This window comes from Thermobia domestica, chromosome 13 (assembly GCF_964235325.1).
Source record: "Thermobia domestica chromosome 13, izTheDome1.hap1.1, whole genome shotgun sequence".
In the NCBI taxonomy this organism is placed as follows: domain Eukaryota; kingdom Metazoa; phylum Arthropoda; class Insecta; order Zygentoma; family Lepismatidae; genus Thermobia; species Thermobia domestica.
In genome coordinates this window covers 131,640,311-131,663,416 of record NC_137466.1, presented here as the reverse complement: position 1 = coordinate 131,663,416, position 23,106 = coordinate 131,640,311, and the positions used below count along the sequence as shown (strand labels likewise).

General features: G+C 34.0%; 2 protein-coding genes across 2 annotated transcripts in view; one reads left to right on the top strand and one right to left on the bottom strand.

Annotated features, from left to right (window-relative positions):
- Positions 1-23,106, bottom strand: part of LOC145668510 (sodium-coupled monocarboxylate transporter 2-like) — a 90,826-nt gene that overhangs the window by 30,775 nt on the left and 36,945 nt on the right. The window contains exons 4-6 of the mRNA XM_081736479.1: positions 5,790-5,944; positions 3,700-3,840; positions 1,839-1,947 (exon numbers count right to left, since the gene is read on the bottom strand). Of these exons, the coding sequence (XP_081592605.1) occupies positions 1,839-1,947; positions 3,700-3,840; positions 5,790-5,896 (357 nt within the window). The 5' untranslated portion in view covers positions 5,897-5,944. The remainder of the gene's footprint in view (positions 1-1,838; positions 1,948-3,699; positions 3,841-5,789; positions 5,945-23,106) is intronic.
- The window catches only part of LOC145668509 (sodium-coupled monocarboxylate transporter 1-like), a 252,034-nt gene continuing 246,195 nt past the window's right edge, over positions 17,268-23,106 (top strand). The window contains exon 1 of the mRNA XM_081736476.1: positions 17,268-22,696. The gene's annotated coding sequence lies outside the window, so the exon portion shown is untranslated. The remainder of the gene's footprint in view (positions 22,697-23,106) is intronic.

Below are 23,106 nucleotides of genomic sequence, written 5' to 3'. Positions count from 1 at the left end.
TATATATATATATATATATATATATAGAGAGAGAGAGAGAGAGAGAGAGATCTATCATAAACATATAGAGAGATACCTTACATACAGAAGTAATGAACTTAATTGTAAATACTTTCTTCAGCAAATGAATTCAAGTATTGAAGAACTGGAAAACAACTAATGTTGTCAACACTGCTCAACTTATTTCTTCAATTTGAATTTTGACTCTAAAAATCATTTGGTTATACATTGGAATATACATAGCCTACTTATTAACAACGTAATTTGAACTTAATACGAAACTTTCCTACTCGTAAGCAACAGTGAAGATTTAAGTAGCTCATTTTTTATATTTATAATATTTATTAATTTGTACGATAGAGATATGATAATTCTCTCTGATGCATTGAAATTTAAGTATGTATTCCGAAACGTAATTTATTCCACCATTCATTTTGAGCACCAAGACGTAGACGTACTGTTTAACGTAGAATCTGAATCATACGTGCGCTTACAAGCAATTGAACATGGGATGTCGAAGACGTATTTGCTAAACTTATATATCTACGATCAATGCCAAAATATTAATTAAGTTCGTAACTCTGCTGGAAACCGAATTTATTGAATACTTCTTTAGTGTATCCATCTTAAACCTACCTTATATGATAATTATCCTAATCTACTGTAACTCTGATCATCAGGCTAGTAGAACAATAGTAATTCACGTGTATTGGGCTATAGCCTGTTTCTTTGTAAAACTTTGAAATTTAATTTTTCGATATGTTACTATTCTCTACTCATTGTATTTATCGTCACTTTTTAAATTATAACTTTACATATATGTCTGTCGCTTTGCATACATGCTTTCACAGTGACACAGAGTAATTTGTTTCTGTTTCAAGTATATTCATTCATTTAAATAGTTGCAAAATTAAATAAATACATTAATTAATTAAAATAGAAAATAACATATACATACACCAACGAGTCATATTTCTGTTCCAGGAAGTAAAACGAGTTCCTTCTTTGAGTCTCTTCCTTCCTTCCAAGTAGCGAGCGACAGAGATTAGGATAATGCTCCACCCTATTTCCATTTATCTTCTCTGTCACAACAACGTGGAAAGAACATTCGTGTCACGAAAAATATGATTACATTGTATAAGAGCAGACGTTTAAATGACTGTTCCATGACAGCATGCCCAGGCAAATCTTTTAAATAGAAGATAATATCAATTATTGTGACTTAATATATGTTGCCATATCTCTTACTAATGACAATCAGAGTTTCAGATTCCGTATTCAAACAACTAAATTTTTTGTTCAGTCCTTCCTAATTCATACATAAAAGTTTATAATTGTTTGTGCTTTTCTAAAAAAATATTTTTCTTCGTATTAATTGGGAAGGCGCTGACTTTGCGACTGCATCATAGACTCTGTTTTTGTATGCCATTTGAGTACAAAATATATACACTTTAGTTTTGCACAATTCTTTTTGAATGTTTTTGTACCTGTGTAAGGATTAGTTGGTCAGATACAGAGATACTTAAAACAAGGACAGCATTCAAGTGATGTGTCATTGAAATTCACGCACTCGATAAGAAGTAGTTGGCAGTCTTTTAAAAAATCAGAGAAGTTAATCATTACAAGAATAAAAGGTATTGAAGATTGTATCTAGTGGAATGTTAGCGACCAGAATCTTGCATCAATGTCGAAAACAAGTATTTCGTTCGGGCGTTCACTTCAGGAACAATTGTACGTTGCGTCTAAATAGGCGATGGGAGCCATGAGTATTTCAGGTCAGATCAATACTTTCCACTAATTGTAAAATTAGAAACTTTTTATTTTAAATTACTTCTTACCTTCGTTGTAAGTGGATCACAGTCATGATATGTCGCATATATGACAAGGCCACTATAGTAGCATAATGAGATTAGGAACATAATTCCAAAAACGAAAAACCACAAACAACTGGAAAGAAATAATACAAAAATCTCACTTAAAATATTGATTATTGTATATTATCATAAATTAGTGATTATCGAGTACACGGTTTAAGATTTGATTCTCTCTTGACGTGTTCTAAAATTAATTTCAGACTATACCAGAGATCAGCCTTTGAAAAAAATCAGCCTTTTTGAAAACAACCCAAGTTCTTTTCACGGCTTTATTACCAAGGAAATTTTAGATCTTTTATTATTTCAACTTTAGTGAAGATATATGAAACAGTTCATGAATCTCCAATGTCAGGGATATTAATGTTGTTTAGTATGTTACTTAAAATAGTCCTGGAATCCTCTACGAAATATGATAAAAAACTTACTTTAATTCAGCTTTTACGATTTAAGGACTCCATAATGGCTTCGTACTGTATGTTATGTTCGACATAGTTCTAAATTTCGATTTGTGAGTGAATACTGTATTATTATCTTGCAGATAAAACCTATCATGTTATTTTCTTGGCAATTTCTTTTAAGGTTAGAAAGAATATCCCAATACTAATCAATTTTTGTACGTCCATTAAGACTAAATATAAGATTAATTACCCGAAAACAGCACATTTAGTTATTTTCATAAAAAAATATTATTTTATAAAGTAACCATTAGTTTCAATCACTTTCAGTAGATGAAATAATAATTTGACTATCAATATTCCATCTACAAGTTTGTCAAGTAAATAATGTTGCAATATGAAACGGAATAATAGACAGGAAAGGTGTATCAATATCAAAAAAGATTTTCGCAGCATACAATCAAATAACCACAATATGCTGCGACGATGAATTCCTAGGGTTTCTAAGCTGTAAATTGGCTGGTTCCAGTGAGTAACCGGCTAAGTCGGGAAAAGTAAATTTTACAGGAGAGCAGTTTAAAGGTAAATTTTATAGCAGTTACCTGGTTAATTTAGACATAACTGGTTATGCAAAATGCTCTAAATTTCTCAATTTTATGAATTCGCCTTAATTGATTTTATACAATGTAGAACTCACCAAAAGAGCTTATACCTGTAAAATCTCAATTTAAAAAAAAAAAAAAAAAAAAGTCGACTTAGCCGGTTATTCACTGGAACCAGCCAATTAATTTAGTAAATTAAATTTAAATCTTTCAGTTTAACGTACTTTAGGGTAAGGAAGACGATGATTAAAGCAAGTGAATGAAGATGGAAGATTTGGTGGAATGAGAAATTGGAAGGAAATGTGGATGTGGATCGGATCCTATGTTAAACTGTAGCACAACGTTTCATATAGCATTTGCGCTGAGCGGGGCGATAACCTCCAAATCAACCAACCAAAGGGCGCACTAATTAAATTTCTTGTGTTGCATTGTTTGTTTGTTTTTTGTATTTCTCAAAATTGATTTTTGCGTTTCACTCTAAATTCTTTTTTTGCTATCGTTGATGAAGAGATTTGAGTATATATGCAGTCATTAATGTAGACATAGTTTTGTGCACGGTTGATTCGTTGATTCAAGTATAGCTTTCTTTTTTTAAAGTAGCTGATCTATATGACAGATGGACTTACACTTTAATGGATTTAAACCAAATAAGCTCCTGCCTAAAATCATACTCGGTTATCGAGAAGAGACTCAATATAATTTAATGCCAATATAATTTAATATTTAATTTAACTGTATTTTCTAATGGAAATACTTTTTATTTTAGGAATCGAGGATTTTGTTACGTTTATACCAATTAACAAAATAATTTATTTTGCTAGTACTTACCGTCTTGCATCTTTCAGTGTTGGTAAAGATAAATAACGCTGAACCATGTATTGGTTAGTAGCGCTTCTATGTAGAAAGAACATATAGTCTCCAATTACCACAGTCCATACAGTGTGACGAAGAAGAGGATTTGGATCGAAGCTGTTGAGAAAAGTATGGAAACTAATCATTCTTTACGTATTAAGAAGTCGTTAAGTTTTCTATGATGACCAAATTAAAGTACTATCTCGTTCATATTTTTTTCATATTTTTAATTAACAACCTATAAAATTGTCAGCTATGTGTTACCATAGAAAAACTAGAGTTTAATTGCTTATCCAACAATAGTCTCCCTTCCTTAATAAAAATATAAAACTGCAAAGTAAATTAATAATATTTTGGGCATGGACTTCAATTTTTTTCTGAATAAAACTAAAATTCAGAAGTAGGCGGAAAACTACCGACGGTTTCAATACGAGACGAGACGCGACTGTACGCAATCTCGGCCTAGTTTCGGTTGAGAAGTATAGGTTTAGATCTCGGTCTCGTCTCGAGTCGAAAATTGTCATATCGATCTCGGTCTCATCGTGGTAAATAGGGACTTGTTTCTATCTCGGTCTTAGTTTTGAGGGCCAAGTTTCTATAGTTTCGACATAAATTATGTGTATTTAAAAATGTTTCTCAAGTAGCATTATCTTATAGATTATCTTTTCCTCTTTTGTGTCTCACTTTATTCTTGAATGGGGAATAATTATAAGCAGCGTATTCTTTCATAGTTTTCTGTACGTGTGTATTCGCCGATTTAATCGTCAGTGATTATATCAAACCTTGGTTAAAATCGAATAATGATCCACATCCCATTTTAACTGAAATTTCTTTGAATATATTATATTTTGTTAAGACTAGACATATTTTAAAAAGGAAATCAGTACCTGTAGGTTAGAATGGGTAATGCCTTTTCTCAAAGTACATAGAAAACAACCGACTCTATAATACATAATCTAGATATTAAAATTTCCTTATTTATTTCTTGTATTAAAATAAGTTTTTTTAAATACTGGACTAAATCTTACTATAATAGTGATAATTTGTTTGGGAGTAATACTAATTCCAAATAGTTATACTTCGATCGTTTTCCTCATGTATAGTTTTACAATCTCAAAATCTCGGTCTCTTTCCCCCGGAACCACACAACAGCAATCAAATAACGCCAACAGACAATCCTGCCGCTGGAAGAACACATCCGTCAATGTGTTCTTCGACGTTGCCTTATGTCTTTCCAAATTGTCAAGCACTGTATTCTGCTTAGAAAGAGATTTGATAGTCACTGATTGCTTTCCCTCGTTTTTATTGCCATTTTCAAAACACACATTTTCTTAACTTTCTCGTAACTTAGATGTAGTAAACATATTTGACGCGAAAACGGGGCAATGTAAAAAAAAAAAAAAAAAAAAAAAAACTAAATAATATTTTCCTCTGTCTACAATTCTTATAGCCCTAAAAGGGTTAAACTATAGATCAACGTCTCATATACCCTCGGAGCTGAAAGAATGCTAAACTTTAATCAAGGGTGCCTATCAGGGGGCAAGGGGAGGCGATCGCCCTCCTCTAGAGGAAATTGTACTTTGGAAGATCGAAAATCGAATATATATATATATATTTTAAGAATAGTTACTACATTTGATACTACATTTGAAATCTCGCTTATACTTGTCCCTCTCTGGAAATCACAACATGGGCGCCCTTGACTTCAATCGAACCACCTAATCGGGAAACCAAAATTAATGAACCATTTTGTTTTTTCGTTGTTTGCGCTCTTAATATTGTCCTGTTCGATTGGCTTTACATCACAAGCAATAGGTTTGTAAGTTAGTCCGCATGATAAATTTTCAGCAGTTTATGACCAATTAATTTGAAATGTGTTTAGATCATGTTTCCTAAATTGTGTTGTTACAATATGTGATATAAATGAAACTCAAAATATATTCAAAGAAAACAATGGTTAAAGAAGATTCATAAATGGTGGCACACGATGTAACTGTAAGGTAAATTTGAAGTTGCTGGTAACACAATTTATTTATGATGACTTCAAAGGAGTAGTATTTACTTACTTCAAAATGTTTAGTCGACCACTATCGAAGTTACGCTTCCAAACTACTTCTATTCCTCCCAGATCTATTGTACTTCTCAGCATTACGAATACCATGGTTCCATACATAATTAAAGATTGAATAACATCTGTCCAAACGACTGCTCGTATACCGCCCTATGTGTACATTAAAAAGCTGCATTATTAACAATAGAAAAAAACTGCATTAATCAGAGTAAATTACATATTCAATATTGACAATTCTTAGTTTCTGCATATGCTATGGGGGCACTTCTCTTCTTTGTAATGTAAAATACTAATAAAAATGTTTACATTTTAAAAGCAAAACAAATCGGTCAGTGATTTCTACTGGACAGCAAATAATCTATGTGAACGTTAAATATACTAGTTCAAAATATGGTATGTGTAACAAGGAAATCGTCCCAACCCGACAAGTCCGAGTTGGACGAAATTTCGTATAGATACTAATTTGAGACGCGGCCTGCCGCACGCGAACATGTGAGTTGGGCTTTTTTTTTCTTTGCCAAACTTTGCCTATTAGTGTTTACTGGAATCCACTGGAGTCACTGGAATCCAGTTTCCGTTCTAATGTTGACTTTCCAAGGTGCAACTGCAATTGGTAAACGGTGCGATTTAAGGCACGTGTGTCCTCAAAGACTCGTACTTATTTCCAGGATCTCAACATCTAACACTGTTTCCCCTTTCACTTTCAGGTGGAAATCCCTTTACTCAACGGGAAATTTTCCTGTGACGCCATTGTGTTCTTCATTATCATTATCGATTCCGCATCTTCATTTTGGTATTCACGTGAGGCCTTTCATCGTCTATATCGGTGTATTACAGAATGACACACAAACAAACGTGTGAAATGTGTTTTTATATTAAATAAGTGCAGTCTTGTTCAGCAGTGTGTTTATTTTTCTATTACAGAATGCTTCTATGTTATTTTACTTTTGCATCACCCTGTATATCTAGCAAAGTATTCAAAACCGACTATTCTCCCGTTATTCAAAAACCGCAAATAGTAACTATACGAAATTTCGTTCAATTCGAACTGGGATTACATAGTTGTATTCTGTTGCATTCTGTTGCTATCGACCATCGAAGCAAGAAAATTTAATGCGTACATTTTATTAAATTCATGATTGACTTTTGGTGACAACCTTAGCAGTTGGCAACTATGTTCGTATTCTTCCAGTACATGACATCTCTTCGACGCCACAAACTGACTTTTCTTGTGAATGTGTGTGTGTGCAGAGCAATAGTTCTTTGTTTCGAAGACATTGGAACTTCCGGTTGTGTAGTTTCTAGAACATTCCAGAAGCTGCTGGATCATTTCGTATTTCCGGTGACTTTCTAAAGCTAGTGGTGATTGGACAACTTTTCAATTACTGACCAATCAGAAACTGTTACGGCCCAAACATACTTTTCTCACGTGCATTGTGTGACCAAGAACTGCGCCAATTATTCGGGACCGAGGAGTTAATGAGTACAACACGTATCCCGATCCAAGGACCATCATCTTGTACAAGTGAAAAATTGATAAAGTATTTGCGTTTAGTTGGTGGATACAAATCAGTTTAAGAGTATGTAGTGAACTCCCGAAGGTAGTAATTGCAGTATCGACCAAGAAAAGTTCAGCAAATAAGAAGTTTTACTCGGTCCGAACTCAGCATTGCAAGGACCACAACGAGAGCAGCGTATCACCTCTAGGGAAGCGAAACTGTAAGTAACAAAAAATGATATTGTAGAAGCAATCGTCAAGCAATTTGAGCAAGTCTCACCAGAACTTATCTAATACAGGAGTTCATCGGTCAATTAGTGTGAAAGTGATTATTCTCCTCTAATCGTAATTAGTACGCCAATCCCATCGCCTCCAACTAACAGTGAAAAAAAAGAAAAAAAATCATAAATACGCATAACTAAACGGCCACCACTGCGCGAGCTCGCATGTGTATAATTATTTTGTGCACGTAATTTCATGTTTACAAATAATGTTTTAGCTAGATAGTAAATCCCATAAAGAAAGGTGATAATAGTACTCTATATTGAATATTAATGTTGCTGTGTGTGTAATACGAAGAATATAGGTGTTGTCTTGTGTTGCTCATATTTGATGTTTATCGGTCATCTCAGTTTGTGTTTCTATTAATGTCAGAGTTTCCATGTAACAACCAGTGCATGTAAAACCATCATTTTACCGTTTTTGATAAATATGAATTGTTAATCGCTAATTCCCGGCTTTTCAATCTTTTTGCTTTCCTCTAATTTTTTGTTGTTGTTGTTACTGTTAGTTTTGAATATTGACGCGAGAGCAGGTCGCGGAACGTACCCAGTCCCGATTGTGTGTGTGTAGTGAACTATCCCTCGCGGTAAACCTCAATTAATACGAGAAAGGTAAAATTGGCATATCTTTTTTTTTTATTTCGATCTTTGTTATAGGATAGTTCGGACGCGACCAAACACGTTGTTACCGATCTTTCACTTGAATTGTTCCCAAGCTTAAGTGAAGATCGGCAAACCATGTATATGCTTCCGGGTGAAGGGGATGATTGGGAAGACTCTTAATTAAAAAATCGATGTAAACAAAAGGCGTAAGATAAGCTTGTGTGGCCTCCTTCACCAAAGCGATAGCATATTTAATTGGTGCCGGAACCCGGAACAGATTTACAATAGTGTGACCTTGTTTGTTTTTATCTTGCACTGGTATTAAGAAGTAAAACAAAAAGTAACACGCGCGATAAATTTGTGCATTACTCAAGTGTGTCTTACCTTTAACAGTTGCCATTGATTGTGTGTTTGTTATGTTTATGTTCTTTTAGAGAAATTTTAGTGACCTATAGAGTGAATTTTTAGCTTGATTTAGAGAAATTATTAGCTTTCTTTAAACATTGATTACTGAACTTGTAAAAAATATCGGAGTCCGAGGAATAAAAAAAATATGCTTACAGCTTTATTCGAAAAGCAGTCTGCACAGCTCAATGACACAATCGAGGGTTTGAAATCAGAACAGATTGTAAGTGTTGTTAGTTTATAGGAAAATGTTGCTAGTTATTAATTTGAGGGGAAATCTTAGAAAATGGAAATTAATGTTAAACATTTGAAATACTCCGAAGTTCAGTTTTGAGTTTTTTTTTTAAAAAAAAAGTAATAACAAAATGAGGTCATTTACAGTGTTCATAGATGAAAGTCTTTGCGATATATATCTAGACAAGAGTGAAGAAAATAACTACGTCACTTGGAGTAGAATCCAGCTGTCGAAAAGTTTTGGGTCATTAGGTAAAGATCAAAACACGAACATTCCGAAGGAAATTACATTCACTGTACAAAGTTGGCCTTTTACATTTAACGTTACGGCGGAAGTGCGTACAGATGATCGAAGGCGAATTATAGTCATAGGTAGGCGTACACTGCAAGAATTACAATCCCTTTTAGAACGATATCAGGAAATAGGTGATTCGAGGTATGATCAATCTTTACACGAACAAATTGTAAAAGAGCTCGGAAGTGAACCCGGTAGGCGTAGGAAACAAAAGGCTACGAATAAGCAGTCAGCTGATACATCCAAAGTAGATGCAGGCAAGCAACCGTCGTGTAGGTCAGTGTCACTGACTCACCCCACAGCTGTAAGTGAATTGAAAACATGGAATAAACATGCGTTTTATGATTTTGAATTTACGAATTTTGAAAGATGCTGGGAATTAAGACCATCATTGAAAGTTGAACCGCAGTATGCACGTGAAGTCACAGTAGACAATTTATGTCAGGAAACATATGAGATTTTGCCTCCTGTTGAAATCCAGTTACCACCGTTAAGTGTTAAGCAGCCGGATAGTTGTGAAAGTAGACCAGCCGAGTTTGAATGTTTGGAAAGTAAAAATAGCTCAGTGAAAGATCATGTAGAGCAAGCGCGAGCTAAAGTCATTTTTGTGGAATATAATTGTATGGATCGATGTCAGATTTCTACACCTATAGTTATTGAACCACCACCTTTAATAGTACATCAGGCTAGTGTTAGTGTAGTGCCGAGTGTAGTATACGAAGTGTCAGACGATTTAGAAATTGAAGAAACCCCTGTGTACGTACAAGCCAAGGTTACGGAAGAGAATCTCGAGTTATCTGAAAATCATGTTGTACGGGAAGATATTTGTTTGTTTACACCGGAAGTAGTAGTTCAGAAAAATTGTGTTTTTGAGACTTTTGACTATAATCTTAATAAGCAACCTTGTGTAGTGGCGGAAGAATTGTTATGGGTGGTCGAACGGGAAATTAACGCGTCGCGTAAAACGCTTGAACGAAAGTCGATGATAAATACATGTGGAGTAAAACAAGAGAAAATAGGCAATACAGAGACAGTACCCGATCACGGTTTAATGCGAGTATCTGTATACAGACAGGTCTTAAATGTAGTTGCAGTGCCGGCAAGAGATGCCGATGATTTGTACGAAACGAATGGTAGCGTAGTGGAAGCGCGTACCCACCCTCTCGGAAAAGCCAGGGAAGGCTTGAGAGTTAAGTTGTTATTTTTTTGCGATGTTGAGAATTTAATGTTGTAGTTGTGTTGCGAGCGAATTGTTTTGCGCGATTTTACAACTACATATGCGTCTGTAGTACCGTATCTGTCTTTCAGTGTGAGTTACGTCTTTATATTGCGATTCAATTCTATCCTTATCGACGTTGAGCATAGTAGCATAGGTCAACGACTTCAAGTGATCAGTTTCAGATGTAAGCCCGCGAAGAGAATTGTGTTTTATGTAGTCAATTGTTCTTGTGTGATTAGTTGGTCAAAGACATTACCCGTAACCAGACAAGAAAATAACACTGTTAATGAGAGTAGATTGAAAAATAGGCATACACTAGCGAAAAGATCAAAATGTAAGAATAAGACACGAGGGAAAAACAAGGTAGTTCGAAATGGTCAATCAATTTTCCACAGTATATCAACTCGAAATATAAGAATGTCACGTGTAGCTAGTAAGATCAAGGTTCATAAGCATAAAAGTAGTGATAGACAAGTGAGTCATGAGTGCAGTAAAGTTAATTTCTTCGCGCGTGCAAATTTTAAGATTAGAGTCCCACTACCGCGAACATGTAAGAAGGAAAAACTCGATTGTGCAAGTAGACGTAAAGCAAAACAGCTGATCGTTTTTGATGACAATAATATTCATCGGCCTAATCCCAGAATGTACGCGCAACGCAAGCGAACAAATGCCAAACATGTGCTAGATGGTGAGTTCAGACTAAATGAAAAACGCGCTAGTAGACTTAATCCGAAACAAGTTAAACGTAATCGCATACGTACTAGATATAAATCAAAGTCGAACTATACGCGAGTTCATCCCGAACCAAACATACAAATCGTGAAAACAACGACTCAGAAGAATTTTAAGAAACGCAAGCGCGACCAGCTATTCGTGCAAGGTATCGTGACGCATGGCAGATCTAACCATCGTAAACGAAAGCGTATTATCGCAGGGAAACTCAGTAAATTCGTTGCAAGAAGGGAAAGAGGTCCGCGAATCAGAAAAAGCAATTAGAAAAGTAGTCGTAACCGTGTGAAAGTGCATACATACAAGTGTAATCGACATCGGTGGAAAATAAAAGGGTTAGTGTAACTGAAGCGTAAATTTACCCCGAATTTGAATTGAAACCCGAAAGAGACAAGAAACTAAGCACCGAATATGACTTTTGAGCTTTTATAGAAAAAGAAAAATAAGAATTGTTATACATTTGTTTGATTGTCCCCCATTGAATCTCAAAAGTTAGAAAGGTACTTTTCAATCTCAAGTGTGTACCCACCGGAACCGACGCGCTCGAACAAAGGCACCCCACCAATCCGAATGTTTAGGGATTTCTCTTACAGCTTACTAAAGAAGACCATCCATCCATCCAGCCACGCCTTTTATCATCGTATCAGGTACGTGAAATAATAAACCTGTTTAATAAAATTCCATTTCAGGATTAATCCAGGTTGAGGATGATCACGAGAAGGAAAGGACCCATGAAGGATTACCAAGGGAAAAGAAAGGTAAAAATAAATTGAAATTAGCCCGCGAATTTGTTTTGATTCAAAAATCTTACAACCCCAACCCATTTTTAACCATCACTATTTTTATGTGGACACTACCAGAGTCATGGAATTTCAATTATTTGTTTGTGTATTTGTGTTTATTTCAGGATAAAAAGGGAGGACATCTGAATAAAGTTACGCCTGTATCATTTTGTGTTGTTTTATTATCATAATATTAAACAATGTGGATTTTGAAACCTGTTAACCCTATTTGAAGTTCTTATTAGGAATTGTAGAGATTTGTTAGGTACCCTTAGAGACTTTGATAGGATTTTTAGAGAACGTACATCACGAATGTGAATACATGCATACTTAAAATTATCTGCAAATATCTTTGTTTAATTTGTTGGTGGAAACATGTCAACACGATTGTATGTTGGAATATGTCTTGAAAAAAAAGAAAGAAAGTAATAGAAAATCAGGTTGAAAATAATAAATTTGGTTGCAAATCGATTCATACGTATAATTATTATGCAAAGTCAATAAGCATTCGTTATCACGTTAATAAAGTTTGAAATTTAGTAGAATTCAAAAATAATAATGTTACAAGTTAAGAAGAATGAAGAGGTTGAAACGCAATTTAACCCTTAGAGGCGTCACTATTGTCTTTCAAAATTACAGTGACGAAATCGGGATGGCGTCCGATTGGGCCTCAGCAAGTGTGTAATTTTGGCCATTAGATACGCACACTTCAAAATTCCATTTCGGCTGTTGACGTTTAATATATATACATATATATAAGAAAAATATTTAATCGACATTTAAAAATTTTGACATTATATTTGATATTTATTTTTTTTCAAATTGACGTAAAGGAAATGATAAATTATAATTGTTTAGATTTTGGCAAACCGTTTTCTTCTTCTTCTTTTCTTCGGGGTCCCCCCGTATTCATAAAATAAAATAATACATTATTTTCAGGTTAATATAGAATGTGACAAGGTCATCATGTCATTTGTGAAGGATTATTATAATATTTTGTGGGTACGATGGACCAAATGATAACCGACACAATTTGGTGTCGATGTATAAAGTGTTTGTTTTAATTAGGTAACAATTACCTATAACAAATTTGGGTAATAAAATGAAACATATAAATTCGAGTCATAAAAAATGTAAAATATATATAATGTAAATTGGTTGTAAAACATTGTGGAAATTGGATAATCAAAATTATCATCAGCCTTGAATTTATTAATGTCGGTGATTTTGAATAAAATCTGGTAAATATTGTTTTAAAATTTGAAATGAATTTATTTTCTGGATGGAAAAATGCGAGTAATAATTGTTTAAAGTAAAATCAATCAAACCACGAACATGACATTCTAATTTTAAATGATATTTGTCGGATGTAACGATTAATTCAGGATGTGAAAATTTTCCAATTTAAGTTCTTTTAAATCTTTCTTGTATGAGAAGAGTCTGTTGGTTCTTAATTGAACATTTTCAACCCACTGATTATTATAGTCAGACTCGTCATGTTGACCTCATTTCCTTGTTTCGTTGAGGTTATTACTATTTTATTATTCATTTCTCAGCATTCATTGAAAAAAATAAATAATAAAGCATGACACATTTGTGCTAGATGCCGATCAGCGTTCTCTTACGCATTTATAATTCTATCAATTTACTGGAAAACTGTCATCTTGGGTTGTAGAGATGTGTGATCTCAGATGTACGAACAAATATTCTCGATTGTGACTTTAATCTCGGACGTGACAACATACCCGGAGTTGATAAGTGCACTTTGCCAGTTAGGCCGCACGTTTTCATATCGGCTAGCGCTGTTTAAAAGAATATTTTGTAAACCTACTAATTCTGTAGGTATGAGCGGGCCTAAAATAATTTATAGTTACTTAGTGATGATGATCTAGATGCAGTTCTGTAGTATCGAATGTTCCCCCCAAGGGTATTCTTATTGTCCTTTTCATACGTTTATTTTCTTAAAACGACTTCTAGAGGTCTAGATACTGACAGTCCAATTGGGATTGGAATAATTTACCCGATTACGACATAGCTGTAATGCTTGAAGCATTCAGCTGGGCGGGACTAGGATATAGGGCAGAAGCGATTTTGTTCAAATCGTCGGGAAGGTTGGCGCTCCCGCACACTTCGAGCTGTAAAAGAAACAGTAAGTCAGCACTCATTGATCTTCGGGATCAAATCATTAACCTATATTTTTGTTTAATTAATGACTTACGACCTGTCTTGTCGATCAACGACACACAGGATAGCGCTAGGCAAGGCTTAATCGCCGTTTAAGTCATACCTGTACATATATAGTTAAATGTTTGATAGTTTATTAGTTAATTTACGAAAGGCAAGTATGCGTACGAATAGTTGAATCATGTTGCATATAATGATAATATATAAACAAATCAAAATGCCATATATATACATAGATTATCGTTAATTTTAATTTTTATAAGTTTCATGAATATAGAATTAGGATTTGATTTTGGTTATATATTGCGTTATGTTTATATATCAGGTTTTCATGTAACGTTTCACGAATTTTGTGTTTGTAATCCGAAAGTTATTGCATTTTGCAGTATCGAAATTTGTATATATATATATATATATATATATATATATATATATATATATATATATATACGCATGCACATACTATAGTAGATTTTGTTTAGCTTCAACAAAACATACTAGTTTTTTTAATATATCAATATAATTTACATTACTTGTAACTTAGTTGCAATGGTGCATAAGATAATTCAATTAATTAGGTTAATATTCTTGATAAAACATTCGCTTATTAAGTAATGAATAGTCGAGTTATTTAGGGAATTAGTATTGATACATGTCCTTCACATTTTTATTTTAGTTTATGATAGTTAAGGCAGAAGACATAAGCAACGTATGTTTCATATGAATGAAAATCTTGTTTATTTTAGTGGCTAACAATTTTATAAAATATTTTAATAATTTTATAAAATATATTACCGTAGTTTCAATAATCAATGTCATATTATGTGTTGATCCAGGTTTCAAACTTTTAGATAAGTGTCAGGGTTATAGTGAATATATTGTAGAAATATATGTAAGTAAATCACTGAAGAAGGCTAGTTAGGGGTGCCCGAAATATAGTTCATTTCAATAATTATACAGATACCCTTGAGTTAGATATTTTTTTGTTGAACCTTTATATTTTTGCTTTACTATGTTCATTAGTTAACAATTTAAAAGAAAGGAAGGTAACGGAGACCTTCAGCTAGGGGTGTTCGGAATTCGATTTCGCATTCCGGAATTCGGAATTCATCTAATTCCGGAATGTTCCGGAATTTCGGAATTCCAGAACGTTTCGAAATTCCGGAACGTTTCGAAATTCCGGAATGTTCCGAAATTCCGGAACGTTTCGAAATTCCGGAACGTTTCGAAATTCCGGAATGTTCCGAAATTCCGGAACGTTTCGAAATTCCGGAATGTTCCGAAATTCCGGAACGTTTCGAAATTCCGGAATGTTCCGAAATTCCGGAACGTTTCGAAATTCCGGAATGTTCCGAAATTCCGGAATGTTCCGAAATTCCGGAACGTTTCGAAGTTCCGGAATGTTCCGCAAATTCCGTAACATTCCAAAAGTTTGGAATTGTGGAATGCTCAAAAGTATGAATTTCGGAACTGTTTTCAAGACTGAAATTTTGAAGCTCACTGTTGATTCTGGAATCGTAATATTAATATTAGTTCGAAGTTTGAATATAAAAGTTCGAAACAGTCCTGAGGCAATGGTTCTCAAACATTATTACAAGGCTTTAATCCCACAAATTTACTCGCAAATACTTTCTCGTTTTCACTTTGGTATCTATGGAATATAGTAGCAACATGTCTTAAACAGTTATGCATTCTCGTATTTACAATTATTGGAATAAAGTACAGCATTTTATCTTTATCTTTTACATTTTTTTGTCAATCATTGCCATTTTGTATTTCGAAGTACCATCAAGGAAACAATTATATGTTTGGCATTTTAATTCAAAAATATTTGTTTTACTATTAAGCAAACAATACAAGAGCACACGAAACATTTGTAGTCATGTCATTTGGAATTATATTAATGAACTTTTAATCTAAAGTACAAGGAGTACACATGAGTAATACATAATTGTGAAAATTTTGACAACTGAAACCCTGAAATGGTATAACTGATGCTACCTGAGACGTCATCAAATAATGCAACAAAAATGTAAATGTAAATTACTATTGAAAGAAAAAGCAAAATTTCGGTGCTACAAAATAATACTGTTAGAGAACAATGATGTGGATAAAATATTATAAGGGCATGTATTAAATGTCAATTTTCATATAAATACCCAGATGATTTTTTTTAAAAATTAGGGGAAAGTAGACTTAGACGATATTAGACAAGGCAATTATGTATGCAAAATTAGGAGACATGCATTCAAATTATTTCCTGTAATAAAAATTAGAATTCAACTTTCCATGGTAGATTGCACATGTTCTATCTCCGAACAAGGTGAAATACGTGCAATTTACTATGGAAAGTTGAATGTTAATTATTATTACACGAAATAATTTGAACGCATGACTCTTAGCATGCAAGATTGCATAGAAAATTGCATCGCATAAAATGGGCTTTAGGGACTTTTAGCTTAAACTTCTTTTATCTCATTGATCTTTTTTATCTGATTTATTTGAGAAATCAGGAGAAAGAAAGTTTTCGCCAACTTTTCTACTCAAGGAAAGTAAGACATCAATTTTTGTAAAGATCAATTTACGCGAAGTACGAATAGTTTTTGATACAAATTAATTATTTCGTAAGAGCGAAATATGAACATTAGGCTAATACTTTTAATGTGAATATTAACATTTACGAAATGATTTCTTTCATTTTTAACTTTTACCATCGCTACTCACAATTTCGGGTATACTAATTGAACATTTACCTTTCTTGTTGTTAGTTAGTCATTGGTGCAGACCCTTTCATCTGAATGCATAACTACCCTTCATATTGCAGCTTTATATGAAAATGTACATATTCTGTTGGCTTGCATCAATGTAATTGTTTAAAGAAAGTAACATGCTTTTACATCAGAATTTCACAACATTGATAATATATTGGTGATTAATACAATTTCTCAACAAACCAATTTTAAATGTTTTTCATTCACACAATTCATTTATCACCTTGCATAAAATTTTGATTAGTAGAGTTAGAACTAATCTTCATACATAGGTTCCAATGCTTAGTATTTAACTGATATACACCTTTATTTAGTTAGTTATTCAAATAAGTGTCGCATGACAAGAAAAGAGTAGCGCGTACATGTGAATAATTATAAGATACTATGTAAAGTTTGCATCTCTATTCGATTTACTCTCGTTGTACATTTTGACAAGTTATGCAAATAATGCTTGATAAAGCTTTCATTAAAAAAAAAAACAGCAGTAGCATCATGATTATAGAAGTTACAAAAAACATTAAACAGTAATCCCTTGTTCTAAGAAATTTTTTGCTGTTTGCAGCATGCAGTATACTAAATACAATACAGGCGATGCATTAATAATTTTAGCTTTGCGTGATTTGAACCTGAAATATGAAATACTGATTCTAGTTTCCAAAAAGTTCATGTAACATCAATAATGCATATTTTTACATAATACGGACAGCAGCATAATAATTGTACATTTTTATTTCAGACTATCCTATCCCTTTAATTACTGAAAATCGTATTTTCTTTTAAATGATTGTCTGCCCCTCCTTCAGGTACTTATACTTAACAATGGCCATACATCAAAAGATATGCAGTTCAATTTCTTGTTAGGGTTGCCTCGTATAAATGGAAAAGGTACAGTCGGTATTCATTTAAAAAAGAATATACAAAGTGGTTTATAAAAAAGGTGTTTCTCGGAAGATAAACCAAACTAAAGGGAAGAACTAGCTCGAATTTCTGCAACAAAATCACGGAATTTACACTGAATCACTTATGATTGAGACTTTATGGATAACCAGACAAAGTTTCAAATCTTATGTGCAATCGTTCACAGTGAACGGATCTAGAGAATGAAACAAACCAGTTGCCGTGGACCAAAACTCCTTCCTTCAGCACAGCGGAATCAATATCCAGTTTCAAAGCTAAGCTTTGCGCACACCTCTCAGTTCGGGGTAACAGCAAAAATTATTTTTTCAATAAGAAGTTCCGGAATATTTCGAAATTCCGGAATGTTCCGAAATTCCGGAATGTTCCGAAATTCCGGAATGTTTCGAAATTCCGGAATGTTTCGAAATTCCGGAATGTTCCGGAATTCCGGAACGTTCCGAAATTCCGGAATTCCGGAACGTCTTGAAACTGTGTTCCGATTCCGGAATTGGAATTTCCGTTCCGAAAAATTGCGGAATTCCGGAATTAGGAACAGCCCTACCTTCAGCTACATTTTTGAATTTTTGGCGTTGACATTAAAGCAAATTCTTTTGAAAGCAAAGGTACTTATTTGAAAAAAAATAGATAAATAAATAATTCTTTTTCTTTTTCATGAACATAGTCAACAATCATTTGTTTTGATGAGAATAAAGTGATCACGTACTTTAAGTGGGTTTCGATAATCAAGAAGTATGAGTGGTAATTGTAATGAATATGAGGGGGCAATATTTATGAAAGAATAATGATAGATTCCATCGAATAATGATAGGCATAAGGCGAATGCATAACGATGTTTGTGAATGGGTTAAGGAATATTGTTTATATATATATGTGTGTACCCTGTTGACAAGATGTGTCCGAGATAGAGATGTTATGAGGCGTTTAATGAAATTAGGCTATGCTCCGAAAGCAGTAGCAAGGCTATACTCTGACAGTAGTAGCAACCAGCGGCGTAGCGTAAGGGAACGCCTGTATGCCCGGCATCCCCTGTTAATAAGAAAAAGTACGTATTTCATTATATTTATAAATTGCTTATAATTATCACAATTATTTCCACTGCAATCTTGTGGATGCGCTCTCTCGCTTTACTTTGGCAAACGGAACCTACGCATGCGCATCGCTCAGATGCACATTTTCTGTCTTTCCTCTTGTTGTATGCTATGTTTCTCGGGCATCCAGGCCTACTGCAAGCATCGGGGATTTCGTCTGTTTTCTGTCGAATGCGCATGCCCAACTATTCCCCGCCATCCCTTTGCAACCCAACATTTGCTTTAGATATAAGCTGGCGTATGCTCAAGTACTGCCAATTCTATATATTTTGAACTAAGCTATTATTTCTGTATAGAACGTACGACCGCTATCAAGGAAATAGAACAAAACATAAAAAGTTAGTTCAACGCCATTATGAAGCATGTCGCTTATGTAAGTGATAGTATAAAAATAGTTATGCTTTAATCGTAATTAAATGCATTTTAATTGTAATAGTAATTAAAGGCAAACTAATAATCTACATCATAAATACATATCATGTCCCAGAATGTAGCCAGATATTCTTTGAGAGGACTCACATACACAAGCATAACTATAATGCATTCTGTAGAATCACGTAGCCCACCCTATGCCCTTCACAAAATTTACTTGTGCTCTTCCGTATCTGGATATCTGACAATGAAGTAGATACACAGAAATAGGCCCCCAGAGTTGCTTTAAGTGCATTCTATTTGTATCTTCAAATGATATAAACACTCAGGCCCATATTCACGAACGGACACCTGAGGTCCGGACCCAAGATGACAAATTTCTAGGGATGACATTAAAAAAAAAAGATTGAAGTATGGTATGCGGAGAAAGAAGCTGCCCACGAGAAAGAAATAAAGGGAATTATACTGAAAACAATATTTATACAAAAGTGGAGCCGGTTTTTCTCGTCAGAATGCTAGTGGCAGAAAAGGAGCTGAGACAATTGCTTATTGGCGTCTAACGTAATCTACGCATTTGCTACTGTATGCCCCACCAGGCGTACAATTACGGGAGCCTGGGCACCTAAATGTTTTGGCCTCCTAATTATTAAGAGTAGTTATTGATAAAAGAGATCCAGAATTGTGACAATTGGACGCCCTAGCATATTAGTGCCTCTCTCCTGAACTTTAATGGCTGGTTGCGGGCCTTAATGAGCAGACTCATCCTGTTAATCTTCTATTTGTGTTGTGTAATCGTATGGGATGGTTGCAAATTATGCCGTGCTAAATATAAAACTTCTGCAAGTTGTTTAATGAACATGGCTTTACACTCCTTTCTTGTGATAAATTATTGGCTCACCTCTCCCTGGCTATGCCCTTTCGTTCTGTACTAGATTTATGCTTTTGATTAGCAACATTGATCGTTGGTGGTCAAGAAAAATTGGCGGGATATTTTTTTTGTGTGTGTGTGTGTGTTTTGTGATTTGAAATGAATATTTGTTTTATTTTTTTTTACTGTAGTATGAAGAATATTACATTTATAACTAAGAGACAAAGCTGTGGAAAGGGTTCGGCTGCTACAAGGTATAGTACCTTACTAACTTTTAGCAAATGACTACGATAACAGTACCAGACATAAATTTAATTTATTTTTTTGTTAATAACTACCATATCTCGGTTGACTTACGAGCAGCGCTGCTCTCTGAAAGAGATACGACCTACCCCAAAGCCTTCCATAAAAACGACAACTAGCAATCAGTCGCAAATATTTCAGTCTTCGTGGTATAAGGATAGGTTTTCTTGGCTTTCTGGGTGTTCTGTAGGGAATAAAATGTTATGTTTCGTCTGCATTATGTTTGGGGCAAAGGAATCGGAGTGGTGTTCAAACGGTATTTCTGATTTGGGTAATTTCATGAAGAAAGCTCTAAAACATGAGTCATCGAAACAACATTTGCTGCATAGTGAATCTTTTCACTTGTTAAGGAAAATACACATTGAACATGCATTGCATTGTATTGTATTATATCAGACAACTGACTAACTTTGGCATCCCCATTTCGGAATACCACGCTACGCTACTGGTAGCAACTAGGTGTTTTTACGAAAATGTTGTTTACCGAGGTTGACGTTGTGCCCTCGATGTAATTGAATGTGAAAGCGATAAAAATATGTTAATAAGAAAAGCGTTAGAAATGATATTTCTTGAATGCCCATTGGAGGAAATATGAATGGTATGTAGCCTTAATGTATGCCGTCAAGTTATTACAGGAGAGTTAAACATTATCAGGAACAAATCTTTGTTTTAAAAATCTCTAAAATATTGAACCCCATGATGGAGAATATGAAAATAAGATCTATTGCAAAAGATAATTTTAGAATTGTTGAGTTTTGTTAAAACGAATTAATAAGTAAATGATTTTTAAGTTTTAATGTTGTTAAGTTGCAATGATAAAGATCATCACATTGGTGATATTTTTCAATTTGAATTGTATTGATTTTTTAGTGATTATTTGAAAATGACATCTATACTTTTTGTGGAAAAAAGGTTTTTTTTTTCAAAATCTGTTCATAGTTAACAAGTACTGAAATTTTTATGTTGTAAAGTAATGCACAAATTCGATAACTCCGTCGTTGATCCTACCCCAATTTTTGAATTACAAATTAGTCTCCGATACGTTTCCGATTTAAAAAAAAAATATCGTTTTGTTACGTATAATTCCATTAGGTCAAAAGAATATTTCTTTTCATATAATCCTAAATCTTTACCCGAACGGGATTTATATACATGTTAATTAATATTTTTTTTTTGTAACGTTGTAATAGATATGTTATATTGCTAATGAAAAATCATAAAATATGAGCATACGGTGAGAAACCATAGTTAAGAGTATCAAGTGAAAATTAATAAATAACAGAAAATTACATACTTTAATGAAAGGACATTAAAAGACAGAAAACATTTCGTAATTACATAAAAGTGGCCGAACATACAGGTGTAAAGAACTATTGTCCAAAATAATAATAAGGTGTACAAAATAGTGCAAAATGGCGTTAATAGTGCCTCGTACCTAATGCTCCACCACAAGTGCTCCTTTAACAGTGCCAAAAAGAAATACTTTCTCCAATTTATATTTCTAATGTTTCGCATTTACCCCAAGCTGCTCCCAAATAGTGTTATAGTGGCATATTTATCCCAACAAGGAAATATTATGTTAACAGTTACCACAAGACAATGGAATTAAACTATATACAGGGTGCATAAAAAATCAAGGACCACATATGAACGGTCCAGGCTTCTTCGTCAAAATTGCTAATGCAATATTGCCAATTCTCTGTGGGCGCCATTTGCTATCGACCATCGAAGCTAGAAAATTTAATGCGTACATTTTATTAAATTCATGATTGACTTTTGGTGACAACCTTAGCAGTTGACAACTATGTTCGTATTCTTCCAGTACATGACATCTCTTCGACGCCACAAACTGACTTTTCTTGTGAATGTATGTGTGTGCAGAGCAATAGTTCTTTGTTTCGAAGACATTGGAACTTCCGGTTGTGTAGTTTCTAGAACATTCCAGAAGCTGCTGGATCATTTCGTATTTCCGGTGACTTTCTAAAGCTAGTGGTGATTGGACAACTTTTCAATTACTGACCAATCAGAAACTGTGTTACGGCCCAACCATACTTTTCTCACGTGCATTGTGTGACCAAGAACTGCGCCAATTATTCGGGACCGAGGAGTTAATGAGTACAACACGTATCCCGATCCAAGGACCATCATCTTGTACAAGTGAAAAATTGATAAAGTATTTGCGTTTAGTTGGTGGATACAAATCAGTTTAAGAGTATGTAGTGAACTCCCGAAGGTAGTAATTGCAGTATCGACCAAGAAAAGTTCAGCAAATAAGAAGTTTTACTCGGTCCGAACTAAAGCATTGCAAGGACCACAACGAGAGCAGCGTATCACCTCTAAGGAAGCGAAACTGTAAGTAACAAAAAATGATATTGTAGGAGCAATCGTAAAGCAATTTGAGCAAGTCTCACCAGAACTTATCTAATACAGGAGTTCATCGGTCAATTAGTGTGAAAGTGATTATTCTCCTCTAATCGTAATTAGTACGCCAATCCCATCGCCTCCAACTAACAGTGAAAAAAAAGAAAAAAAATCATAAATACGCATAACTAAACGGCCACCACTGCGCGAGCTCGCATGTGTATAATTATTTTGTGCACGTAATTTCATGTTTACAAATAATGTTTTAGCTAGATAGTAAATCCCATAAAGAAAGGTGATAATAGTACTCGATATATGAATATTAATGTTGTTGTGTGTGTAATACGAAGAATATAGATGTTGTCTTGTGTTGTTCATATTTGATGTTTATCGGTCATCTC